Source organism: Anabrus simplex, chromosome 3, assembly GCF_040414725.1.
Source record: "Anabrus simplex isolate iqAnaSimp1 chromosome 3, ASM4041472v1, whole genome shotgun sequence".
Lineage (NCBI taxonomy): Eukaryota > Metazoa > Arthropoda > Insecta > Orthoptera > Tettigoniidae > Anabrus > Anabrus simplex.
This window is the reverse complement of record NC_090267.1, coordinates 83,822,026-83,849,620: the sequence shown is the minus strand read 5'-3', so window position 1 is coordinate 83,849,620 and position 27,595 is coordinate 83,822,026. Positions and strand designations below refer to the sequence as shown.

Below are 27,595 nucleotides of genomic sequence, written 5' to 3'. Positions count from 1 at the left end.
AAATGAGGTTCTTGAGGAGCATACAGGGAAAGACAAGACGAGATGGAATACGAAATGAGGAAATAAGGAGAAGCATGGGAGTGTATAAATTTCAAGAAGAGATTGATAGAGCAAAGCTAAAATGGTTTGGATACACGATGAGAATGCCAAGAGAGAGAATACCAAAGAGAACATTCTTGGATACAGAGACTGCAAAGAGGCCTAGGCGACGGCCTAGAATGAGATAGAGGAGTTCTGTTGTGGACTGTATTGCAAATAGAGGAGTCGATATCAAAAAAGTACCAGAAGAGGAATGGTGGAAAGATCGAGTAAGGTGGAAGGCTTTGGTACACTACCCTAGCCAGACAGAATCTGGAAAAGGGAATGAAGAAGAAATATGATTTGAACAGAAAAGCACCAACATAAAAAATATAGTTTATTAACACAGAAATCTACAATATGTGTCAAAATTTAAACAAAAGAACAAGAAGATACACAGAATTCTTCCTTATATTCTACACAACACACAAAGAAACAACTCTTACTGATTGAGAACTAAGATAAGTAGTACCTTACAGTATGTAATGTCAAAGTCTTTTGTTGTGTTATCCATACTGTTGTTGTTTTTTTTTTTGTTTTTTTTTCTACACAGTCACACTCAGGCAGCCAATATAAGAAGTACTTATTGAACTTCAACAAATAGAAGAAGCAGCAGCAGCCACGGCTTAGTAAGGACGTCCACCTCTTCTCATCATTGGCATCCTGTTTGGTGCGATGATAGATATGTCCATGTAATCGCCAATACAAAACCTGTAGAAATATAAACAAGATATACTCTTATCAGTTAAGGACTTATTCTCAAAATCAATAAATCCGGCATGTCTTCTTCTCATTACAAGAAGAATAGTAGTCAGTCTCGTCCAAAGAATTTAAATTTCCACAGTCCTGTCATTAATCTATCTGAAACCCAATTCAACGACTCACAGGAAGTGGAAGATAAGAAAGCCATACAAAAACAGGAAACAGGAAAGAACATATGATAAAGAAAGATCAATACACGTGGTAAAAGACTGAAAACACAGGACAAACACAAATAACTATTGGTGATCAAATGTCACTCTCTCCAGGCAGCTGATATATAAAGCACCACGGACACATTCATATTTTCACTTTCACTCTGGCAATAACTTTATATCACCACAGTACACTACACAACAGTTATGCTATTCTAATTCTGAAATCATCATTTCATTGCCAATTTATTTATTTACTATCCATGAAAAAGCCCTATGTTGTATAGCATATTAGGGCTGTACGTTATAACTAGTTACCTTAAATAGTACAAACATATACTACAAAATTTTTGGAGTGAGTGATTACAAACACAAATTAAACTGGGAGAAAAGGAAAACTATTCTTAAATTTTTTCTAAAATAAACTGCATAAACTTAAAAAATTCATTCAAACAACAGATCTTGTGAAATATCCTAAAAACAGGTTTGACTAACATTACTGTACAACAATTTAAGTGTTGTTCCAAAATATATCTAGCTTTGCTGAAGAATGGACAATCAAAAATAAGGTGAGTTGCAGTTTCTTCATCTCCACAAGCACAACTGTTATTACTACTAATTTTTAATTTCTGTAAATAAAATTTAAATTTTCCGTGATCCTAAAGATACTGAGTGCTGGTGAAGTTTGGTTTCAATAAACTGCAGTCCAAACAGTCCTGTACCGTGCGAAAAAAGATTGTTCTTGTAACTTCACCCTTATTACTTGAGTTCCACAGCTTTGACCATTCACTGATTGTGAATTTATATAATTCATGTTTCACTTTTGATATAGGGGCTCTTTTGTATCTAATTTCATTGTTACTAAATGCTGCACATTTAGCAAGCTCATCAGCTCGTTCATTACCTAATAGACCTTCATGCCCTTTAACCCACTTAAAACAGATATGTTTTCCATACTGTGAGAGATCTGTTCTAATGCTACATGCCAAAGAATTTAAATTATATTTGTTACGTATAGATTTCAGAGCTGCTTGCGAGTCACTATGTATACATGCACTAAACTTACTTTCTTTTATCCACTGAACTGCATATTTTATAGCAAGAAGTTCTGCTTGAAAAATGGAACACTGGGAGGAAAGTTTCATAGTCTTAAAATACATTTCTGCTTCATCTTTATAAACAACAAAGACACTTCCTACTAGATTAGTACAATCCTCTCTGGGTGTTCTTGAGCCATCTGTGTAAACTTGTACCTCATGTGAGAGAAAACATTCGGTGATAACATAATCATAATGATATGCTGGATGACCACATTCAAGGATAGGCTATTTACTTTTTGCTTAATATCATATTCTTGTATTACCTTATTGCATTGTCTTCCTTTCTTAATGTTAGTCAATTCAGCTTTGGCTATGGCTTTCAGATGCAAAGGTTCTATACCAGCTATAATAAGAGCAGCATCTGTGGATATTGTTCTATAGCCTCGTATTATTTTGAGTATATATCCTCTCTGAATTTGTGCAAATTTACATTGAGCCCATTTCTTCTCCAGGACATTTTGATATGCTGAAGCACAATATAATATCATTGGCTCAAACGAACCATGATATATTATGCGTAAGATATCTGAATTCAGACCCCAAGATGGTTTACAAGCAATAGGTAATCCTTGCAAGAATTTACCAGCCTTTTCAGCTAAGCACGGAAAATGAGCTCAAAATGTTAATTTACTGTCTATTATGACTCCCAAGTAAGATATTTTGTCTGCAAATGTTAATTGCCAATTTGATCATCTAAGCAAATTTTATTTACCATGCTTCCGAGCTGATCAGATAGAATGTGTAGAACTTGTCAAGTGAAGAAATAGTGGAAACAAACTGAAAGTTAAATATTTTAGTGATTTGTTTGAGGGTTCTAACAAAAGCATAGTTAATGCAAAACCTTCAGCGCCTCACAAAAAGAAAATTATGAACTTCACATTGATGACTTTCTCAGAAACAAGGAAGGCAAGAGGAGACCAGAACACTGAAACACGCCAACACCGGGGAATGGCTGGGCTAGTGGCAGATGTGTTTAACATGCCCACCCCCAGCAAAGAGTTTACGAATGTGTTGCACTTTTCTAGTCTTATTTCTAGAAATCTTTTAAAAGAAATCAAAACACTTACCTAGCCTGAGCTAGAGTTTTACTATCATCTGCACCCTTCTGACCCGAGCATGTTGAACCAATCTCCCTCATCCTGTATCCTGGGGTGCGAATATCAGGGAACACTAGAGAGAAATCGAAGTATGTTCCTTTCCTGCGGGCCTCTGGATTCACTTCCTTCACTAAGCTTGTAATCTCCCGTAGTGTCGCATCCATCCTGTAACAGTTCAATAGAAAAGGCTGCAGGCTTATTTGATACAACACATAAAAACAATCCAAGCAACAACCACTACCATCACCAGTTAGATTGTTACCATGACAATTCAACAATAAATCCACATCAGCAATGCTTGCCATAGATGGACTTGGCAATAAAAATCCTAAGATTGTGAATACCGCTATTATTAGGGGCCTTATTTTTTTGTGAAATAAAACTGTTGATTTCGGTGTTAAAACTGACACTATTTCGGTAGGTATTTCGTGAAATAAATTGTTATACTGATCAATGTTTCATGCGAAATCTTCCTTGTAGTAGCATATGGGGTAAATGTAACTAACTTTGTGATAAGGGGTTTTAAAGTAAACTCTTGTAATATATCATTGTTATTAAATCTTAGAAAAACCAAATATGCAAATTGTTATAGAAATAAATATATAAATCACTAAAAAAACACCAAACCCCATGACACTACAGCCCTTGGCCTACCAAGCGACCGCTGCTCAGCTCGAAGGCCTGCAGATTATGAGGTGCCGTGTGGTCAGCAAGACGAATCCTCTCGGCCGTTATTCTTAGCTTTCTAGACCGGGGCCGCTATCTCACTGTCAGATAGCTCCTCAATTCTAATCACGTAGGCTGAGTGGACCTCAAACCAGCCCTCAACTCCAGGTAAAAATCCCTGTCCTGGCCGGGAATCGAACCCGGGGCCTCCGGGTAAGAGGTAGGCACGCTACCCCTACACCACGGGGCCAGCAAATAAATCACTGATACTTCGAAATGAAGTTGGGTGATCTGCCCTGTGATATACATTTATACATAGCCTACATTTTTAGACGTTGAATTACTTGTCTCCAAAGTACAAACTAAGCATGGTTTCAACATTATCAGGATGCAGAGTTGTGCGACAGTCAGATTGTGTCTTTGTGTAAGCAGAGAAGCTCCTCTCGCTGACCACATTAGACGTCGGAAACCATAAAGCTTGCGAACACTTGGATGTAAATTCACTGTGGTCTTTTATAAAACCTCCTAAAACTTTGCTAACACTGTCTTATTTCACTTTCTCAACCAGATGTGCTTTCATTGCATTTTTCAAAGTAATGTAGCTCTGGAAGATGTTCATAGATATGCTCTTTTTCCCCGGTCGGGGCTGAGTAGCTCAGATGGTTAAAAGCACTGGCTTTCGGACCCCAATTTGGCAGGTTCAATCCTGGCTCAGCCTGGTGGTATTTGAAGGAGTTCAAATACGACAGCCTCGTGTCACTAGTTTACTGGCACGTAAAAGAACTCCTGCGGGACAACATTCCGGTATCTCGGCATCTCCAGAAAACGTAAAAGTGGTTAGTGGGACATAAAAACCATACCATTATTACTACTCAAACAGGCGATTTATTTACAATAGGCCTACCAATACCATGATATTTTACAGTAAAGACAGTATTAATCTTTCCTTTAATATTCATTCTCTTCCTCATGCTAGGATTATCCTATTTTTCTAGAGGCATGTTGGCTTGCATGAATGCTTTTTTTGTATCTATTTCAAATTGCTCTCTATAATTTTTCAACACATTTACGATATGTAAAGTATCGCCGATTGTTATTTGCCGCTTGAAATAATGTTCATTTGCTTCATTGTGATTCTCTGCACTGTATATCGTAGCCTACGTTTCAACTTTACGAATATTACCAGTACACTACTGATACATTAGAATCTTTATTGCAACGACAAATACATAGAACCACTCACTGTTGTATTCTTCGGCCCTCGAAAAATCTGTTGTGACTTAAGTTTTCACGATTTTTATACTTAAATGTTGGACATTTGCCGATAAAGGTTCGTAAGTAACGAACTCTCATTGCGCACTGCTGTATCTACGACCGGTCTTGTATCTTGTTACGACCACAACGCTATTTGCTGTAATCGATAACAGATATTGGTTTTTATCGACTGCCTTAGAGATCGCGGAACTGAATACACATACTTTCGATACACAGTGCGTACCGCTTTGTGTGCATTTGTGTGGGGAATATACAGCGCTATCAAGCAAATGAGAAGGAAACTACAATAGTAAAGTTCTCAGAAGCATTTAAACGTTTATTGGAGAGCTCTTCTGGTGCCATTTTGCATTTTTCATACCAAATGGTGTATATTTTGCAATTATTTGCGCAATTCGCGCAATAAATCAAATTTCGCGATATTTCGCGAGTTCATTTTGCTAAAATACGGTATTTTTAGTACCTGGGAAGTCATATATAAACAAGAAAGAAGATATCAAGAAAACTCGTGCATATCGTTATTACCAAAAAATACGGCCCCTAGCTATTATTATAGCTCATGTGGTAAAAATTCATCAAATTTGAATTAATAATATCAATAATAATATCTTCATCGTTATTCCTTCTAGGTAAATAAGGCAACAAACATTTAAAAAAATCAGGAATAATATTTTACACAACTCATAATTTTTCTATGTAGTTAATTTTTTTTAAACTCGTTTATGGTGCACCAACACAGATAGGTCTTAAGGTAACAATTGGACAAGAAAGGGCTAGGAGTAGGAAGAAGCGACCATGGCCTTAATTAAGGTACAGTCCCAGGTGTGAAAATGGCTGCTAATATTAACCACTGTATACTAATCAAATAATACACTGTATATAGGCTACATATGAACTTAAAATCTTATGATGTTTTAAGAAATTCTGTGATTCTTTAAGTTTTCCAGCCTGTCAAAACTAATTCAAGATTAACACATACTAGAAAAAACAACACATTTAATTAATCACAGAATGACATGTTATAACCACAACTATTCTGGGAACCAATTGCAATTTTAATGACTCTACCTGATTTGTACTTACTTTAAATAAATAGAATAATTATAATAATCTGTCTGAAGTGTCCATAATTCAGGCACCAGAGTTCACCAAAATGGATCTCTCGAATTTAAATAAGGGCATGATAAACTTTCTCACCCAGAGTGTGTACATGGAGGTGTGTGTATTGATACATCCGCTACAAGCCTTATCTAACCCTCTGAAAAGAAACTGGTGACAACTGCACCAAGTTAGTTTATCTACCTCTAATAAAACCTACACAGTAACTTGACATGAACTAGCTAAATTCTACCATGACATAACCCAAGGTGACCTGGTTCATCAAACTCTAGTAACAATCGTATGTGCATAACCCCTCAAATAAACAAATGAAAGACCCAAAAGTTTCTCCATTCCCCTAACATTTTAGCAAATGAACACAAATCTAAAGCAGAAATACATATGTGGAAAATCAGGCAATACGATCTATTACCATTTGCTGTAATCATATAGCAACAAAGAGCAATGATACTGGCAACACACTTCAATAGTTTGTGCAATAGACAATTTTTAAAGAATCTTCCATCAACACGAAGTATCCTGACTTCTGAATCATCTCTGTTATACTGTAGCCTGAAGTCAAACAAATAATAAAGTTTAATTATTTGACTTCATTGTACATTTCAATACGGACCAAAATATGAGAATTATAACATGTAATACTGTAGCCTACCTATTTTAGTCACTCACTGACTTTAACGTAAGTATAACAGTACTGTTCACTTTTCAAAAAAAAAAAAAAATTCACGTCTCTTTCACAAAACCGATCTATGCCTTGAAACGAGGCCATAAACTAGCAGTTTACTAACACATACCAGCTATCAGCCAACAGACAGCAGAAAATACAGTGTAACCTTGATATCTCGAATCATTACAAGTTGTCCATTTCATGACCGTATCGATGTTTAATCAAGAAGTAAGTATAAATAACCACCGAATCATCTCGGGAGCTAAATTTTATTTCAAGTTATCGAAATATCGAGATATAGAGAATACCGTTTTTGAGCATGTATAGCACATAGGGCCTAATTGAATCATATACAGTTACGGGCTTATACGGAATACATAATTTTTAACAGTTCTTAAAAAATATACAACAAATTCTATTTTATGGTATCACTTTAATTAAAAGACTTATTATAGTAACTTTTTAGAAGACAGGATACATGTATACAGTAGTGAAACAAGAAACATACCTCCATTAACAACTTTGGAAAAAATCCGTTAGTCTCTTCTGTTTATTCCGGTTAACCTTTCCTCCCTTCACATTGAAACTTCTCGTCAATACCAAGCAGCCGAGATTCATAAATGGAGCTTTTCATCCGCGACTTTGGGGGGCTGCTTTCGAACATGACCAGTAATTAATTCACACCCGAGAAACGAGGCTTCGCCGATTTTCTGATCACTAGAAGTTTTAGTTTTTTGGTTCCCATCATATTAGCTCCCAGCATCACTGTAACCCATTCTTTACTTGTTAACTGTTCCTTAGAAACCACAAATGCAGTATTGTACAGTTAATGTTGCACAAAATTCGAGTTAAGAGTATTTTTTGCTTCGAGAAATCAAAAAATTTGTGTAACCAAATTTCGAGTAATAGAGAAATAAATACACGTGAAGTATAACACAAATGGCCGAGAAATTTAAGTTACTTCGAGATACCGAAAATTCGAGTAATGGAGGTTCGACTATATATCGGACCTTAGACAGCCCATGAACAGTCTACAACAGACAACAAAATAATAGATAAACAATTCACTAATTATTGACAAAAACATCCTTAAATAGGCCTCCAGTTGACAGATTCGCTCCTTCATGAACAGATGGCATATAAGAGACTAGCAAGATACCCGTGCTTCGCTACGGTATTATACTGAAATTTATAATTGAATGCTTATTGTTTTACATATAATCAACCGAAATTCGTGATCTGACTGGTTTTCTGAGAGAATCCGCCAAATTTCACGATCTGACTCGTTTTCTAATAGATTACGGCAAGTTTCCTCCCATTTTTCAATCTTTCTTTCCAGGAATCGATTTCGTACTTCCCGGGCTAGGTCCAGGTATTCCACCCGGTCAGTTGGGTCCCTAAATCTTTGCCATCTTTTCCTATAAGCATTTTTAATATGGATCAAATCCTTGAGGAGATCCGGCGTGGTTTCGTCTTGGGTGCCTTGGCGGTACTGAGCCCGCGTCCGGACTGCATTCTTAGTTATTACCCGTCCAGGACCCGTTACCAGCGCAGTCCGCACATTTGGCGACAGTCCAGAACATTATTATTATTATTATAGATGTTCTGGACCCCATAGCAAGATGCAAGACCACTACTTGGCGGTAAATTACATCTGCTGCCATTGTCGACATTGTGACCAGTACCACTGTCGCGCGTAGGCAAGTGTGCGGGATTTCTGGCGATATGAATGACATACTTCCGTGTATTATTGACCTTATTATAGAGGTGAACAATTGGACGGTCAATCTCATTGATATTGTTTATTTCAAAGGTGTTTAAATTTTTATTTATATGCCAGGAGAATCTACTGTAATCTAAGAACGTTCTCCGAAGAAAAAGATGGCTACTGAAAACGAACCCAGGAAAGATTAAAAATGATCGGTTTATGATCAGAATAAGTACATCGAAAATCTACAGCCTGTTTCCAGTCATTCGACAGGGTCAGGAATGGAATGAATAAAGCCCCCATCTAGCGGCGACAATTGGAATTGTGCTGGCTGCCGAAGCCTGTCGCACTCCTCTGGGGCAATGGATAATGAATGACAAATGAAATGAAATGATATTGGAGAGTGTGCTGGAATGAATGATGACAGGAAAAACCGGATTATCCGGAGAAAATCTGTCTCGCCTCCGTTTCGTCCAGCACGAATGTCACGTGGAGTGACCGGGATTTGAACCACGGAACCGAGCTGTGAGAGGCCGGCGCGCTGCCGCCTGAGCAACGGAGGCCCCTTATAAGTACATTATGAACAGTAAAATCAACTGGACTCACCTCCTTTTCACGCTCCCCCCCAAAGTGAATTTTCCGGCAAAAAACTTGTTTCTTTAATAGTAAAAGATCTTCTAAATACCAATTATCACAACTCTAACTTCTTCAGTTTTTGATTTCTGTGTCCTCATGAAAGGAATTCAACTCCATTTTACTCCCGCCCCCCAAGATGATTTCCCCCCCAGAACGCGTTTTTTCTTTGTTTTTAAAGGAGATGTCTGTAACAACTTTTGTTTTTATTAGATGAAAGTATTCTCATACAATTAAGTCAATTTTTCAATTCTTTCACCTCCCCCCCCCCCCCCACTTCATTGGATTTTCCGAGAATACGTTTTTCTTTACTTTTAAAGCAGATTCCAAATACTAAATTTCACGTCTGTAACATCTTCATTCTTGAGATATCAGTAGCCTAATTAAAATAATTCAACACCTTTTTCAGACACTTTTACACCCCCCCCCCCTTCCGCCCAAGTGGTATTTCGGAAAACTAAAAATACACGTTTCTTGATTTTTAATATAGATAAAAAACTTTTTTCACTTCTGTAACATGTTAAGTTTTTTGAGATATACTGTACAAATTCTCATTTTAAAATTTCACCCCCTTTTTAGTTCCCCTTAAGTGGAGTTTCCAAAAACAAATCACCTATGTTTCTTTACATTTACAGGAGATTCCAAATACCACTTTTTACATCTGTAACATTTTACGTTTCTCAGGTATTCTGTAGATATAATCTTTCAAAAAATTCACCCCAATTTGTCACTCCTGTTTAACCGCCATTAATTGGATTTTCCAAAAACAAAAAACAAAAAAAACACATGTTTCTTTATTTTTAAAGAAGATCCCATATACAAATTTTCAGTTCTGTAATATCTTCAGTTTCTGAGATATATGTATCCTCATCAAAGGCATTCAACCCATTATTCACCCTTTTACACCCCTCCTATTGGGATTTACAGAACACAAAAAAATACGTGTTCCTTTATTTTTAAAGGAGATTCTAAATATTAATTTTTACATCTGCAGACTTTTAAAGTTTTGAGATACAGATAGAGACATTTTAAAAATTCACCCCCTTTTCACCCCCATTAATTGGATTTTCCAAAAACAAAAAAATACGTATTTCTTTATTTTTAAAGAAGATCCCAAACACCAATTTTCAGGTCTGTAATATCTTCAGTTTCTGAGATACATATATCCTCATTAAAGGCATTCAACCCGTTTTTCACCCCTTTTCATCCCTCCTATTGGGATTTTCTGAAAACAAAAAAATACGTATTTCCTTATTTTAGAAGAAGATTCTAAATGCCAATTTTTACATCTGTAAATTAAAGTTTTGAGATATAGATACACTCATTTTAAAATTTCACCCCCCCCCCCCCTTTTCACCCCCTTAGTGACGGAATATCCAAAAATCCTGTCTTAGCGAGCACCTACATGTTAATATGTATCCCCAAAATTTCATTTCTGTATGTCCAGTTGTTTTGGCTCGGCGATGATGAATCAGTCAGGACAAGTTACTTTATATATAAGAGAAAGAATTTCATAGTGTTCCGTATTGAAGCGAGTTCACTATTAAGTTGAAAGAAAATATATGATGGTTCAAACTGTCAATACTATTAAAATGAGAAATGTAAATTTTGCATTCCTACTTAATTGTAATTGGTACCGGTTTAGACCAGTATTCATGGTCATCATCAGCCGATTGCTTAAGTATAAAAGACAATGCACGGGTAAATAAAATGTGAGGTTTAATTAAATAATTCCATCAGTTGCTGTTTGTGAAGCACTAAAACACTTTAGGGAGCACTGTGTGTTGAAATTTCAATGTTATGAAGAAGTCTAGAATCAAATAGGTATTTTTCAGTTGCAGTTCATGAGGCACTGTATGTTTCAATAACTTCAAGAATCTAACATACAAATTTCTTTAATTTGGATATATATCTTTCGACAAATAATATACAACTATATTGTACTATTTCACTTGAACTTTTTAATTTTTTTCATCGGATCAGCACATGTCTTGCTACTCATCAAGAACATGCTCCGTACTACATTTACATATTTTATCTACTTCGGAACTATTGACACGCAGTGCTGACCCCTAAAATTATCCAGTACCTCATGATCTGCAACTGAAAAATACATATTTGATTCTAGACTTCTTCATAACATTGAAATTTCAACACACAGTGCTACCTAAAGTTGTTTTAGTGCTTCACAAACAGCAACTGACGGAATTATTTTAACGTCACATTTTATTTACCTGTGAATTGTCTTTTATACTTATTTGTGATCGGCTGATGATGACCATGAATACTGGTCCAAACCGGTACGAATTATAATTAAGTAGGAATGTAAAACTCACATTTCTTATTTTAATAGTAATGAAACGTTGAACCATCACATATCTTCTTTCAACTTAACAGATGACATATCTCAATTTCCCAGCATTGTCACTGACGATTCAACAAACTTTCCAAGTCATCAGTACCGGTAATGGGAAGGAACAAATACCGTAAGTGCAAATCAAGTCATATATAGAAAGATAGGTACAGTGACAGAGACACATGACAGGAAAGCAATAGTTGTGAGGTCTAGTTACAGGTAGGCTAGATTTCTCTATGAACTGTACAAATATATGATCTACTCTGGACACCTTTCTGGTTTCTACATTTGAAATTAAATAATTTAATACAGAATGGGTATAATAATAAATGTAATAAAAAAATCAATAGAACTCCCATAAATAAAAACTATCAAGAGATTGATCCAATCACCAGCACAACAAAGAAGAAATCTCTTAGGCCTATTTTTTTCACATCTTGCAACTGCCAGAAAATTTACTTTTATTACAACTAGTAATGGGAAATAGAAGACAGGAGGCCAATGGATCCATGAAATTCAGGAAGATCTCAAAACAGTTGAACTTGAGATAACAGATGCAGGGAACAAAAGTAAAATCAACACCTTTCTTAACCCTTTATAGGGCATAAGGTGCCCTCGCAATTTACAGTTATTTTTTTTGTGCTTTTATGGCTTAGTACAATGCTTACTGTCGATAGACTTTGATTTTATAATTATTTATGATCATTTGATCAGTCAAAATGGGTGGTACATTATCGTACCACTGCCCTATAATGGTCATGCAAAAACTAAAGTGGGCATGGTACAATAATGTACCACCTCATTATCCTGAGAATATTACAGTATATTATGAGTCCTTAATCACATATATGATCAAAGCACTTACAAAGTCAATCATTACTCATTATTATATAATTTTATTTTAAAAAGCACTCAAAAATCAATCATACTAATTATTATATAATTTTATTGAAAAATATCAAATAATACATTCAAGCAAAATTTTCTTTTATGCATTGATATTTTACAGATTTACATTACACTGTACTAAACTTGAACTGATCAGGCATTTTACCCAATTTAGTCCAGTGATATTGATCTGCTGGGGTAAGTTGATCATCTTCCTCCGATTCAGATGACGACTCCGGTATGACCATTCCTGCTGGCTTAGTTGTGTCACTAGTAGTTGGCATTAAGTTTGGATCCACTGCAGAATCATCTGATGATAAATCATCAGAATCCTCCAATACTGCAGACAAGGATTGAAAGTTTGCATTATAGTAACTAATAAACTAATACATTAACAATATATATCTAAGCCTGTTTTCAGTCGAAGACCAGGTCAGGAATGAATGCCGCATCTAGCTCTGAATTATTGAACTGGGCCGTCAGGACAGGCCTGTTGTATAGGCCTACCTGCTCTTTTATGATTGAGGAAGTAAGTGAATGATTGAATGAATGAAAGATGGAAATGATTGATTATGGGGCCGAACTGGATTGAAACTGAAAGTGACAATCCAGGATAAAAAGAATCTGACCTTCACAATTTCCAGAAACATTTACAAGAAACGATCGAGACTTGAACCCAGGATGACAGCGAAAGCACAACATCTAATCACCCACATCACACAGGGGCTGAAGGAACCAAATAGTAAAATTCTAAAATGACAGACATGGGGCACTAGTCAAATTATCTAGGAAAAAAAAAATGTTTACCTTCCAGATTAAGACTGATGTCCTTGTTTTTCTGCCTCTTACATCGTGAATGGGATGGTATTACTGGAATACCATCTTCAGCATCATCATCTCCACCATTATCCGACTCATAGGCTTGGTTTTTTGGAGATATAGATCAAAAGGTCTTCTACTTCAACTTTAGACGGACCCTTCATGACCCACTAAAGCAAAAGTATCATGACATAACTTGACTAAATTCATTGTATTATCTTTTGGCTAATAATTGTAAAAGATAATTATGCGTAGATCTATTGGTAAAGGACCGACTTCACTATTACACCATTAATTATGTTACTATCTCTCCAAATTTTATTGTGAGAATACGTAATATCATTTTGTTAAATTTTCAGGGTAAGCATTTCTCCGTATTTATATTGCAATACTTAAGTATTCGCAAGTAATATAATACTATTTCATATATATGTGTGTAGTTATCTATCTTAACAAAAATGCACATACCTTGGAACAGTAAGAAATCCTTCACTTTCTTCGAAATTCAGTTGTAAAGCGAAGACAAACACAAAGACACGTTCACAAGTAGACTTCCAAACGGGCGCAGTACAGGTATGTAGCACTTCGCAGTCGCATGCCCCTGGAGAGAGAACTGCGGGTTCCTAGACCTCAAACTAGCTGGCAGCACAATCCACAAGTGCTGGTACATCATCCCATGCATTCGATACACAATTGTACCAAGACACATACATGATATTGTTAATACAAAAAGGTGGTACATTATTGTACCATACCCTACAAAGGGTTAAGTCACAAATTTTAATAATAAATATGAGTGGATGTGATATATGTACTATCACAATGATTTGTTTGTTACAAAGGAAGCCGTACTTTCTTGAGTCTTCTTAAATTTAACTGAAATGTTTTTTCAGTCTGTCAAAAACACAAGTTCAAAAAATATATATATATATCTTTTTTAACAATTTTGCTTTACATCGCACCGACATAGATAGGTCCTATGGCGACCATTGGATAGGAAAGGCCTAGGACTGGGGAAGGGTGTGGCTGTGGCCTTTAGGTACTTACATATTTGAACTTGTACGCAGTTGAACTTTTAGGTACCGGGCGAGTTGGCCGTGCGCGTTTAGGCGCGCGGCTGTGAGCTTGCATCCGGGAGACAGTAGGTTCGAATCCCACTGTCGGCAGCCCTAAAGATGGTTTTCCGTGGTTTCCCATTTACACACCAGGCAAATGCTGGGGCTGTACCTTAATTAAGGCCACGGCCGCTTCCTTCCAACTCCTAGGCCTTTCCTATCCCATCATCGCTATAAGACCTATCTATGTCGGTGCGACGTAAAGCCCCAAAGCCCCTAGCAAAAAAAAAAACTTTTAGGTTAGTTGTATGTATTTGTGTCCTTCTATTTAAAAATATGGAGTTAGTATCAATATCTCGGTTATTAAGCACCCCATAAGTATAAGTAGCACATTATTTTACAAGCCCCTGGGTATCATTTACGAATATAGAAAACAGAATGCCAATATCTTTAACGGTTTAGACGTTATTTCCGTGTAACGTCTTAGGTGAATAACTCTGTATGTTTTCTCCGAATGCTGAATGTATCCAATTTCATTTTTGTGATTTTTCTGTATCTCATGTGGAAATAATATTTTGTCTGGCCTGTTTCATTCTTGACATCTGAGTTCATAAACTCCTGACTTGGAGAAATAGCCTCTTTTGTTTAGGTTGTAATTGGTGATGTGTCTTTGCAGTGTGTTGTTCATTCTAAAAGCTACTTTCAGACCTATCTTTTGTGTGTTCTTGTTTACATAGTTGAAGGAGAACGCATTTTTCTCTTCGTGTGTGGTTTTTCTACTGTTTTTTCCTTTGTTTGTTTAATAGTTTATCTACTGTGTCAGGAGGGTGGTTGTTTTCTTTTGCAATTTGTTTTATTATTTGCAATTCTTCATTGAAATCTGTTGTGCTCATTGGTATGGAAATTGCTCTGTGTATCACTGTATTCGGTTCTGCTAATTTGTGTGTATATAGGTGGTTGGATTCCTCGTTAATTATGTGTGATATCTGAGTGGGTTTTCTGTATATTTTGTATGACAGCTTGTCATCATCCCTACTGATTGAGATGTCTAAAATGTTGGATTTTCGTGTTAGTTTCTGGTTCCATTGTGAACCTTATTGACTTTTGTAAAGAAGTCAATGTGTTTAATAACGACAGTTCATTTGTGACTTCATTATCGTACATGCATAATACGTGATCTATATACCTGCTCCAGTGTAAGATTCCTTTAGAATGCCGACTGTTTAAGTAATTTAGGAAAATGTTTGCTATTATATCTTACAATTTTCCTAAATAACTTAGAAAATTTGTCCCAGATTATGTTAATTCCATATGTTGCCACTGGAAAAATAACTAAATACGAATATTGCTGCTTTTGTTGGTTTTTGATGGAATAAATTGCTTTTACCACTGCTGCTGAATACCGAGCGTTGTTTGTAAAGTGATACCAAGGTACTTGAATTGTGGTACAATTTCTCACAGTTTGTCTGATAGTTACATGTTATAATTCTCATATGTTGGTCCATATTGAAATGTACAATGAAGTCAAATAAATAATAAAGTTTAATTACTCCACCTATTCAATACATAAAAAGATATGTCAATAAAGAATTAAATCTGTAAATAAAGCTATAGGGACATGTTTCGCCCTTTAATTAAGGGCATCTTCAGCCTAATCTCAATCTGAAAGTTAATTAATCAGGTACCCAATTGTAATTAAAATACATATGAATATGAAGATGATGTTGGAAATGTGTTTCAAATGGTGAGCGAAATGGTTGACAATAGTTTTGGTATTCTTAAAATGAAACCTTAATAAAGTCTAATATACAAATAGTCGTAAATTTATGAATGTCCTTGTTTAAAAATTGGTAACAAATTGTTTACTGGTATTCTTTTAAGAACATAAATTTTGTAAAGAGACGTTTCCGTTGATCACTTCAAGTGAGGTTTGAAATAAATTGATACGTTGAAACAAGTAAAGTAGGGCCTTTTGATGGTTGAGGGTGTTAGAGAAAATTTATCGGGTATTAAACAGTTCAAGCGCCAGCATAAAAATTGTTAGATTGTTGAAACTCTCATGTGAAGAGATGAAACTGCAGTCTTCTAGAAGCACAAATGAAGAAGAGTGCTTGATGGTAAGTAGCTGTGTTAAATATGAAGTCTGTAACAATAGGAGAATTTACGTGTTAATGAAAGAAATTGAATGAAAGGAGAGTTTAAAGTGAAATCGAAGTGTGTAAAACACTTACCTCTTTATTAATGTTGAAATTGGTTGATGTAAAGAAGAGTTTGAGAGAAAAACGTTGTGTGTAATTTCATTTATTTTCAATAGTAATAGTGTTAAATAGTTGCTATGGTAGCGATGAAATGACTGTTATTTAAGTTACTAGTGTTGCAGATGATGTGAGATTAATGGTGGAGAGGCTCGAAGTGGTGTGCCAGGTTTATATGCTATTGGTCGTGGCGGGTAACGGGAAACGAGTTCAATTCTTAGAGCAATATAAAGAGAAACGATATCATCAGTATCAAGTGGATTTCAAGTAAAAGTTAGGACCAGTCTATAGTCAATCTTTTGTGAGGAAATAAATTAGCCTTCCTCTCGAATTACGATGCGGGAGCGAGGGAAAGTGTGAGAGTAAACATCCATAATTATAAAGTTCTATAAGAACTCAGTTAATTTCATTAAAAGGTATCCAGTAAAGGATTTAAGAAATCAAATTGTAGCATTAATAGACTGGCGAAGCTAAGATTTTTTTTTTTTGAAAAATTCTATAATAGAGAAAGTGTGTTGTGGGAACAGTTAATACTGCTAAAAGGCGTTCAGCAAAGGATTGAGAGTATAGGAAATCAAATTAAATTAAATCTTAAACAGCTTGAAATTAGAATAAAGCTGAGGGAATTTTTTTTGGTGAAAAGGTAAGTTTAGTCCTTTTGAAGCATGTAAAAGTGAGGAAGAGTGTTCGATGGTAAGTAGCTGTGTTTTTTTTTAAAGAGATTTTGGTTTAAAGTTTGTAATAAGGAGGAGAATAAAGTATTAAAAGTATGAGATTATAGAGTTAATCAGTAGTTTGATACTTGTTACTTGCGCTTCTGGTATTATAACGGTGCGAGAGTATGGGAGGTGGAGGTGGGGTGTTAAGATTGTGTGTTGTTGATAGTGGTCGGATTGTGGGTACGGGCAGGGCAGGAGTTGTGTTTTTTGAAATTAAAGGGGACTTGGAAGTTAATAATTTAATATTATTTAGAATGTTATGTTGATTTAAATTTAGTGATTGCAGTAATTTTGGTAACATTTCGTATAATGGGTTTTTTACTTCAACTATACCATTGAAGTTTAGATTTTTGTTATAGTATTGGTCTAAAAATATATAGATGTTTTCTAATTCATTCATTAATTTTCCTTTACCTACTTTTTTAATAACTGTGAGGTCTTGATCTATAGTGGTGAAATGATGTCCTGTTTCTTTCATATGGGAACTCATAGCTGAGAATTTGTTGTGTTTGATGGCATTAAAATGTTCCAAGTACCTAGTTTGAAAGCTTCGGCCTGTTTGACCAATGTAAGAGGTGCCACATTGTGTGCATGCGAGTCTGTATATGCCTGAACCTGTGTAAAAGTTGTTGTTTGAATTGATTGTGTTGTGATTGGAGAATAATTTTTGGTTAGAGTTGGAAGTTCTAAAGGTTATGCAAGTATTTTGGTTTTTTATGGGGTTTGTAATTTGGTAAATGTCTGGACTGTTGTATGTGAAAGTAATAAACTTGCTCAATACTATACAGTAATTGCAATGTTTATAAATAAACTTTTTATTTTATTTTATATGTAATCTTAACTCAATACGGAACCAATAATGAAATTTATAACCTTGAACAAAGTCATTCAGTCGCAGTCGCACATGGCCATGTATAACCTCCAATTCATTGTCTAAGAATGTGACCAGAAAATAATGTTTTATAACCCACTGCTCCAAAATGAAAGGCTTCTACTATACGCGAACCTTTTCTTGAGCCCTGAGCTCCCTAGTGCTGAATCAGTAGACCTCGGTTATGTTCGACATCCAAATTGGCAACCTTTGAAACACAACTATGAATCACTTATTCATTGCTTTGCGACATCTGGCGAACACTTTACCAACTAGTACTGTTGTTGTTTACACAGCAAAGCCAAACACTATCATTCATTTCGCATCGAGAAATGTTTTATAATGTTAAATAATGTATGTGTGACACAGTTGTTGACGTAAGATAATAAATGTTTAGAAAATTCATATTGATCGATCATATTATCGATTCAATTCAGATTTCATTTCCATCCAGTTAGCAGTATAACTGGAACCGACAGCGCTCCCTCCTTACTCCTCACGCCGTAAAAATCGGGCTCAAGAAAAAGTTCGCGAACAGTACTAACATTTGTTTTAGAAAGAGTGTGATCTGCAATAATACTTGGATATTTTTATTGGCCCCCATGCATATGTTTTTGTATTTGTTGTTTTTTTCACACCGTTCAGTGCACTTGTTATTTTATAAGCTCCAACAGAAAAGGTTTTGATATTTGTTCTCTTGTGTTTTTCACACCTTTTAATACTTTCCTCTCATCTTGAGAAATCGTAAATATAGTTTTCACTGCACCCGCAGATACACGACGTAAAATGCCTTCCTGTCGTAAAAAATCCTATCTAGTGTTTCCACATCCCTGTCTGATAGTTTTTATTAGTATATTCAGTAGTACGTTTTCTCGCTTAACACGTTCATTTTTGTTGTCCCCAAACATCTTAAAGAGGTTTTACTGTATGTGTTTGTGTATGTCAATGAAATACGTGACATTGGCTGCAGTGTATAATATGAAATGTTACAAATGAAAGCACGGAATGTAGCGCGCGAACACAATAGGCCGATTGCAGAAACGATGACTAGTTTTAAGCCTTAGACATCGTCTACCTAAACAACGTCTAAATCATTCACGATCTTCCATTGCATAAACAATGTTCAGTCGATGTTTAACTAAACATCCCTTAAAATTTCAATATTGGTTTGAAAATGGAGACAGAAGTATCTTTCATGCAACTCTTTGCTTGTCGCAACCAATGAAATTCGTCGGTGCGCGCGCCGAACGCCAGTCAGCTGTTTGTCTTCCTACACATTACTCAAATATGGCTAAACATGAGCATGACTTACGAGTATCGCTTTCGGTACAAATTAAATCTCATAATATTATCGACACTAAAGCGACACGCCACCGTACGGGGAACTGTAGCTTTCATTATAGTGTTGTTACACTGAGTGTAATTTACTCATAAATACGGTAGCTTCAACGAAGAGAAGATGAAGCAATAGTAATGTGTAACCGAGTGTGTTGTACGGGCCATATAGATGTAGCTTGCATTCTGGAGATTGTAGATTCGAAACGCATCATCGGCAGCCGTGAAGATTGTTTTCCGTAGTTTCCCTATTTTTACACCAGGCAAATACTAGGGCTGTTATTATGGCCACGGCTCTTCTTCCCCAGTCCTCTTTAAATGCTAATCACCACCACTTGCCTTTTCCTATCTGATAGTTGCCGAAAACCTATGCGATTATATATATAAAAATCCCATACAACCTACTTTTTAGTTTTCACTATTATGTGTGTTTACTTGGCAGTAAATATAAGTGAATCTCTCCCGGTTGATGTATGTGACAGTCCTCAGACGATCGGGACACGTAATTGTGATATGTATGTAGTCGAAGTGACCTATAATTCCATGGAAATTACCCGATGTATATAATAAAATATATCGCTTGCCAAGAATTGTATTCAAGTTGACAGTTACCGGACTGTCACTTTGTCAGTCTCAAGAAACAAGTCTCTCAAAAAGCGAAACCTTATTTTATGATTATCTCCCCGTGCATGTCAAACGAATTGCTGCGATTTAGCAGCGGGCGACCCACAGAGAGGCCGTCGGACTAACCTTTCTTCCCGGAATCGTCTCAACATGATAATACAAATTACGTATTTCACGGTACATAACCTCTGATTGTGATTCACTCCTGTCATTTGAGGTTAAACAGTGCTCTCGGCAGTGTTTAAACATGACCGGTTGAACATCGGTTTTAGACAGTGTGTAAGTGATAAATGACGTCTCTGCAATGCGGCAGCCATGCTTAGGCATTGTTTAACCGTAGACATCATCTAAATGCCGTTTCTGCAATCGGCCCAATGCTTCTAACTCAGTTTGAGGCAAGTTGTGGGTAGGTCATGAGGTTCATGTGACGACATAATCTGTTGGTGTGAAGGAGAACAACACTGCTTCACAGATTGCCTGGTGATTACATGGACAAAACTGCTGCAAATTTTCACCGATCTGTCTTACGTTTGAGCCAGAGAAATCTTTACTTACTTTCTCAAATCAGCAATTCTGATCAGGTTCTAGTCTTTTTCGATACGTATGCCTCACAACAACACTATTGCACTATAAGGATCATAGAGTGTATTTATGAAAACTAGGGGTAGTGAGAAATTACAACGCATGGTAATGCTTGCCATTACAGCTGACAGAAGAATGTTGCCACCTTACATAATTTTCAAGAGGAAAACTATGCCTAAGCAAATACAGTTTCTCTGTGGAATTTGTGTTTGAGTGCAACAATAGGGTTGGATGGTGCACTAATGTAACAGCCAGCTCTGCTTATTTTAGATAGACTCCGAGGTCACCTCACGAATGAAGTGAAGCAACTTCTCAATGAAAAATAAGACAACAGGTAGTCATTTTCGGTGGGCTAACATGATGCTCGCTGGAAATAAGAGGCATCCATCCTTCACATTATTATGCTCATGGGCAATGAAGAGCTGGGACCTTATACCACCTGAACTAGTCTCCAACAGTTTCAAAAAGACTAATTTCGAATGCAATAGACAGATCGGAAGATGACGCTGTGTGACAGTGTGATGAAGAATCTGATACTGTATGAGCAACGGCGAGGATGACACATCAGATACCGAAACCAGTGATAACGACACAGAAGATTTTGAGTAAAATGTTTACCGGGAAGTCCATATTTCACAACAATGTAATCATTTTTCCTAGTGTAATATTTTAACTAAATGCTCCGATTAACGACAATTACCAGTAATCCAATAAATTCATTTTTATTTTCAGATTGGATAAACGTTTGCCAAACTGTCGCGAATAAATTATGAATTTTGATTTGGACTATTTTAATTATTTAGATGTATACATGTGATTAATACATGCACCTTAAACTTGTATATAATACAATTAGTTACACATAATGTTTTTCAGTATTAAAATATTCTTCATGTAATGGTAGCAGCCTACTTTTTTTTCTGAAAATTTTGGTACAAAAATGTGTGACGATTATGCAGTAAAATACGGTATGTTGAATAGTATATCTAAAACACTTAGTATATAAATACATTTTCTTTCATACCCAAAAGCTGTATTTCTCTTTTCCAATCTGTACTACATACATTGTAACTATAATAATATGTATACGGTATTTAAGACTGGGGACTAGGAAGTTCTGGCAAGGATGCCTACATTAAAGTGTACTCTCACTATAGTATAAATAGCTTAAACCATAAAACTCACCATGTATAAATCTGCAATTCATTGGCAGGAACATTTCCTCGGCTATAATCCATTATGTTATGATGCCGTCCTGTGTTGCAAAATACGCGCAGTAGCAGCGGACATGTCTGGAAAAGAATAAAGAAAATGAAATATATTTCTGCACGGTTTATACTTGAAGATTGGCAAAACTCTCACTTCCAACTAAGCTATTGTTAGAAATTCATTAAGGGTTACATTACTTTTATAGCATGATAAGGATGTAATATGTTGGAAATCTTTAGTGGAATACCTTGTAGACGAGAGATGTGTGTTCACTGCGACAGTTAAGAACCCACCCGCCGTCCCCCAGAAGTAATTTTGCTTTTATAATCTAATACAACTTATCACGCGCCATAGTCCATCGCCTAACTACGTTCCAGCATTTCGATTGGGTGAGATACAATGGGATATGACGTCACTCATAGCAATGAAGTAGCCTAAATGAATTCCGTTACCAATCCGCGCACCAGAAATACACAACTGCCCAGACCAATGGAGGTGCCAAGTGGGATATTAGAGGCCTAGGGCCGCATCGCGGCTTCCCTTTGCTTGATCCAGACCAATGGTCTAACCAATCCAGACCAATGGCTTTGTCACGAGATGCGTAAATTCAAAAGTAGCGCCGCTGCGCTAGGACTAGTTCTTTATATGAACAGTTGGCAGCTCTGTCCACCGCACGATCAAGCCCTTCGCGAGAGAAAAACAAATGACACTGCAATCGAGCCTAGATGCGTGCGCTGGAAAATGTAACCCGTTCTGAACTTTTGCCATCTCGTGATTAGACCCGTATTGCAATTTGCTATAATATGCTTACAATATTGTGATTTTTTATTCCACCTTTTCAATACAATTGGTTTTATGTTGTTTAATCATAATGCTACAATACTATTTTATAGGGACATGTTTCGCTTGAATTTCAAGCATCCTCAGCTTATATAATCATCTCAAGGTTAAGACCTGTCATGTTTGATTTTAATCTTCAGACACCAATAAGTTTTAACAATAATTACGACTCAAATTTTAACATAGAAGTCAAATTGAAATTGTTTTTAATAAACTAGAACCTTGAGAAAACAATTTTAGCCAAATTTTCAACAATTGAAGATACTGTTTTGGACGTCAATGTCTTTAGAATTAACGGTTATTCCAATTTTAGTATAGTCATTCATATTGTTAAACTATTAATATGTTCACAAATTCCTATGTTTATATATTTTATTACTTAATTTTAGAATTATAATTAAGCACAAATTTGTCAAAGTAAATCAAATATGACAGATGATTATATAGGCTGAGGATGCTTGACATTCAAGAGAAACATGTCCCTATAAAATAGTGTTGTAGCGTTATGATTCAACAACATAAAACCAACTGTATTGAAAAGATGGAATAAAAAATCACAATATTGTAAGCATATTACAGGTGTTTATTGTCAGGCCTTGAGACTTGAGACAGGCACATGTGCAGCAGCCATACTTGACCCTCGCACTCCTTATTCCACATCAATGCGACTAACTTATAAGCAATAATTTTCATGGTTGGATCCATATTGATGGATATGACTTACTTTTTACAAAAACTGTAATTTATTATCCACCTAATCAATACAGTTTACTCTCAAACAGTACTGTGTACTGAACAGACCTACGTTCCCAAGTTGGCAGCCTTGTGACGCACTCTCTGACACTGTCCAAGCTGCACTATGATGGATCTGCAGCCTTTCTGGAAGGCTCAACCGAAACTCTACCAGAATATTGGACTGCAAAATATAAAGGCTGTAGACCCCTATATGAATTTTTTAATGGGCTGATGACCTACCTGTTAGGCCACAGCATCATCATCATCATCATCATCATCATCATCATCATGAATGTTGTCACTCGGGTGGTAACTAAGGACAGAAGTACAATACCTTGACAACTTAAAATATAGATGGCCTTTCTTAAGAAAAGATATCCGTTTACTTTTAAGATAAGCATAGGCCTACAGAGAAATGTTTCTAAAGACTTTGACTGGAGCGTGACATTGTATGGAGTAGAACAGGGCAATAATGAGTGCAAAAAGGAAGAAAAGAGAAAATTTACAAATATAAAGTTACAAAAGAATGCTACCAATGAGATGGGTAAATAGATCACAAATGCAAGAGATACTTAAAGAACTGAGTTGGTGATACTAAACCAGAAGTGGAGACAGACTGTAAGACACATTATGGGACACTTAGGTCTCGTTCAATTAGTTTTTGAGAGAAGTGTGGGGGATAAGAACGGTTAGGGTACCCGTAGCTACGGTATGAACGACAGATTACATTACACGAAGGATGTAGTACTTCCGTAGAAATTAAAAGGTTAGCAAACGAAAGGGTAATAAGGAGAGCAGTCTGCCCTTTGCGTGAAGTTCTCCCAATTACCAACATTGACTGACTGTGCTGAGAAGACTCATAGAATTATGTATTTACCTTTTCTCTGTCGACAGGTTTCTCTGGTTCAGCCTTTTCTTCAATTATAGACTCAATAGCACCTGATGCCATTTCAGTAGACTCTCACTAAACAGTCTCCAAAGATCTACAACTGAATTGAATTTGAATTCCAGCACCCTGTACCTTAATAGCACAAAGTGAAACTTGCCCCGACATGCAAAACAACCACAGCAACAAACCGCTCAAACCAAAGGCTGGGACGACAGCCCTCACTTTTCTTCTTCTTCTTCTTCTCCTTTTTCTTCTCGTGCGTTAATGGGCGCTGCAAACGGCAATTAACCCAGTCACCCTAGCAACAATCAACAATACCGGTATGCTAAAAGCAAGTATAACCCACAAAATGAACACAAGAAAAGCTCAACCGTGGTTCGACAAGGAGTGCTACACAGAAAGACAAATCACATTAAATGCGTTGCATAAAGCCAAGATGACGTCAAAACCAGAAGATCTACAAATATACGGCGAAAAACGAAAATACTACAAGAACCTACTAACACAAAAACGCACTCAATACATAGAGAAAAAAGGTGAAAAAACCGCAGAAGAAGCAATAAAAGACCAATATGTAGCCATCAGACCCAGAAGATCATCAAGAAGTAGCAACGTAGAAATAGGAACCTGGGAAACGCACTTCACTCATATTCTCAACAATACAAGGAAACAGGCGGCGTACGAAATTGAATACAACAACCAGCTTGAAGCGATACCTCCCATCACCAAAGCAGAGGTGTTAGACACTATCAAAGTTACAAAATGCAAAAGAGCCGCTGGACCAGACGGGTTTTATAATGAGCACCTTAAAGAATCCGCGCAGCATCTAGCAGAAATATGGTACAAACTGTTTAATAAATGCCTAGAATCAGGAAATATTCCCGATGAATGGAGAAAATCAACATTTATAACCCTCTATAAAGGGAAAGGTGAAACCAGCGACCCAAACTCATACAGAGGAATCGCTCTAGAAAGCAATATCTTCAAGCTGTCAACAAGAATCCTAACCAACAGGATAGTTGAAGAAGTAGACCCCAAAATGCCAGAAGAGCAATTTGGATTTAGAAGAGGAAGAGGAACCCTGCATGCAATCCAAAACCTACTCAGTGACATAGAAGAAGCACAACGGCTTCACAAAGGAAAATTTTATGCAGTCTTCATAGACTATACAAAAGCCTTCGACATAATAGACAGGAATATACTAATGTCAAAACTCCAAACTATGGCTGGAAATACTCCCCTTACAGCTCTAATAAGAAATATTCTGGCATACAACCAGATCACCATAGATGATGCGACCCATAAAACAAAGGAAATCACCCAAACTAATGGAGTGCTGCAAGGTGATCCACTCAGCCCCATACTATTCAATATTGCCACCGCGGACGTAACAAAAGCAATCAGAGAAAGAGCAAAGGAGCAGTGATCTGCATATATGCAGACGACATGGTCCTAGGGTCAACAAAGAAGGAAGAGCTCCAACACGCTTTCTCAGCGCTGGCTGAATGGGCAGGAAATAACAGCCTGAAAATAAACGGAAAAAAACTCAACAGATGGTCTTTCGGAAAGGCGGACGAAACGCAGCAAACGACAACGTAGAATACGAAGACGGCAAAGTGGAAATAGTAAACTCATTCAAATACCTGGGAATAACCTTACAGACTACTGGGACGTTCAGGCTACACATAAAAGACAAAGCAGTTGCAGCCATGAAAGCCATGTGCGACATCAACAATCTACAGCAGTTATCCTTAAAAACAGCTATGCGCCTATTTGACACAACGATCCTACCAATACTCACCTATGGAATCCACTTGATATGGGAAAGACTAACAAAGAGAGACCTGGCCACCATAGAAGGAGTTAAGGCAAAATTCCTAAAGACCATAATGGGCATCTCAAAATACACGCGTTCCCGCCTAACATACGAACTAGCACGGAAACCCTTTCTTATTGAAGAACTGAGGATAAAACTACCACTGCCAACCACAATGAATGTAGAAGCACACCTAGCGGAGAGGCGGAAGAAGAGAGAAGAAATTCCGCTAGAGTTCTACAGCACAGATGCCATGTTGGATCCAAATTGGACGAACGCCAACCAGAAGCTAAGACATGTGATAATAAAACTAGCAGTACATGGGTACCACCATAAAATATGTAAAAATATGTCTTATCACGACCCAAATGAAAATGTGAATGTTCACTGTGTGATCAGTTCTGTGACATGTATCACATCACAAGATGTAAAAACAACAACAAATCTCTATGCGATTATAGCAAAGACTAAAACGGTCAATGATCTTTGTAATGCACATTCGTGCGCTTTTCTAATAATAATAATAAATGTATACTCGCTCCATAACTTTAATCAATCTACTTTAGGCAATCTACTTGACGGGCTCTGTGCCTCTCCAAAATATTCTCCTTCCCGGCTCGTGTATGAGCTATCAAGAGAGGGATTTTATGTGGAAGAGCTAAGGTTACAGTTGTTACTTCCAGCAACAACACCCTATATACATCTGCTTCTAGACCTACGATCGAAGAAGGCTGACATCTGAGAAGATTTCTGCTCTACCGATGCCATGCTAAATCGCGAGTGGGTTCAAGGTGGTTATGAACTGCAACACCTGCTGACAAGGTTCTCCGTTCATGGCTTCCATTATAAACTGTGTAATATAAAGCGTTATCAAGAACCAGGTTTGAACTGTGTATGTTTAAGATGTGGTGCACACTGTACTCGGTACCATGTTTTAAATTGTAAACAGCGATTAGAATCACTGGTGAAATTTTGCAACGAAGATTAATGTTTTATATAGTAATTCTTTGCACATTGTGCGCGTTAAATAAATTATTATAACTTTAGTCACCATTCCAGGACGAATAGAAATGAATAGTGTGATAACTCCCTCTGAATCACATGTTAACAGACACGGTATACATGTTCTCCGCCACCTGTAGCGCTGCTGTCGATAAAAGGGCCAAGTACGTGCGCCTTTCGTCGGCTTACCGTGGAAGTGTACAAACCGTTGCCTACGCTATAATACAAGGCCTTGAAATGCACTCGTGGAAACGGGTTGCTTCCGAGTTCACCATTCAGCCGCTAGGATCGCGGTCTTGCCCCTTGTATTCGCATGGCCGTATATGTCAATAAGTAAAGTATATCC

General features: G+C 36.7%; 1 protein-coding gene across 1 annotated transcript; it reads right to left on the bottom strand.

The window, feature by feature from the left end:
• Positions 1-402: 402 nt before the first annotated feature.
• On the bottom strand, positions 403-24,657 carry Bin1 (histone deacetylase complex subunit SAP18). The gene is made up of 4 exons (XM_067144132.2): positions 24,420-24,657; positions 21,944-22,050; positions 3,160-3,354; positions 403-789 (listed from the first exon to the last, which is right to left on the bottom strand). The coding sequence occupies exons 1-4, from the start codon at positions 24,489-24,491 to the stop codon at positions 705-707; spliced, it is 459 nt and encodes a 152-aa protein (XP_067000233.1). The 5' UTR covers positions 24,492-24,657; the 3' UTR covers positions 403-704.
• Between the last annotated feature and the right edge of the window lie 2,938 nt (positions 24,658-27,595).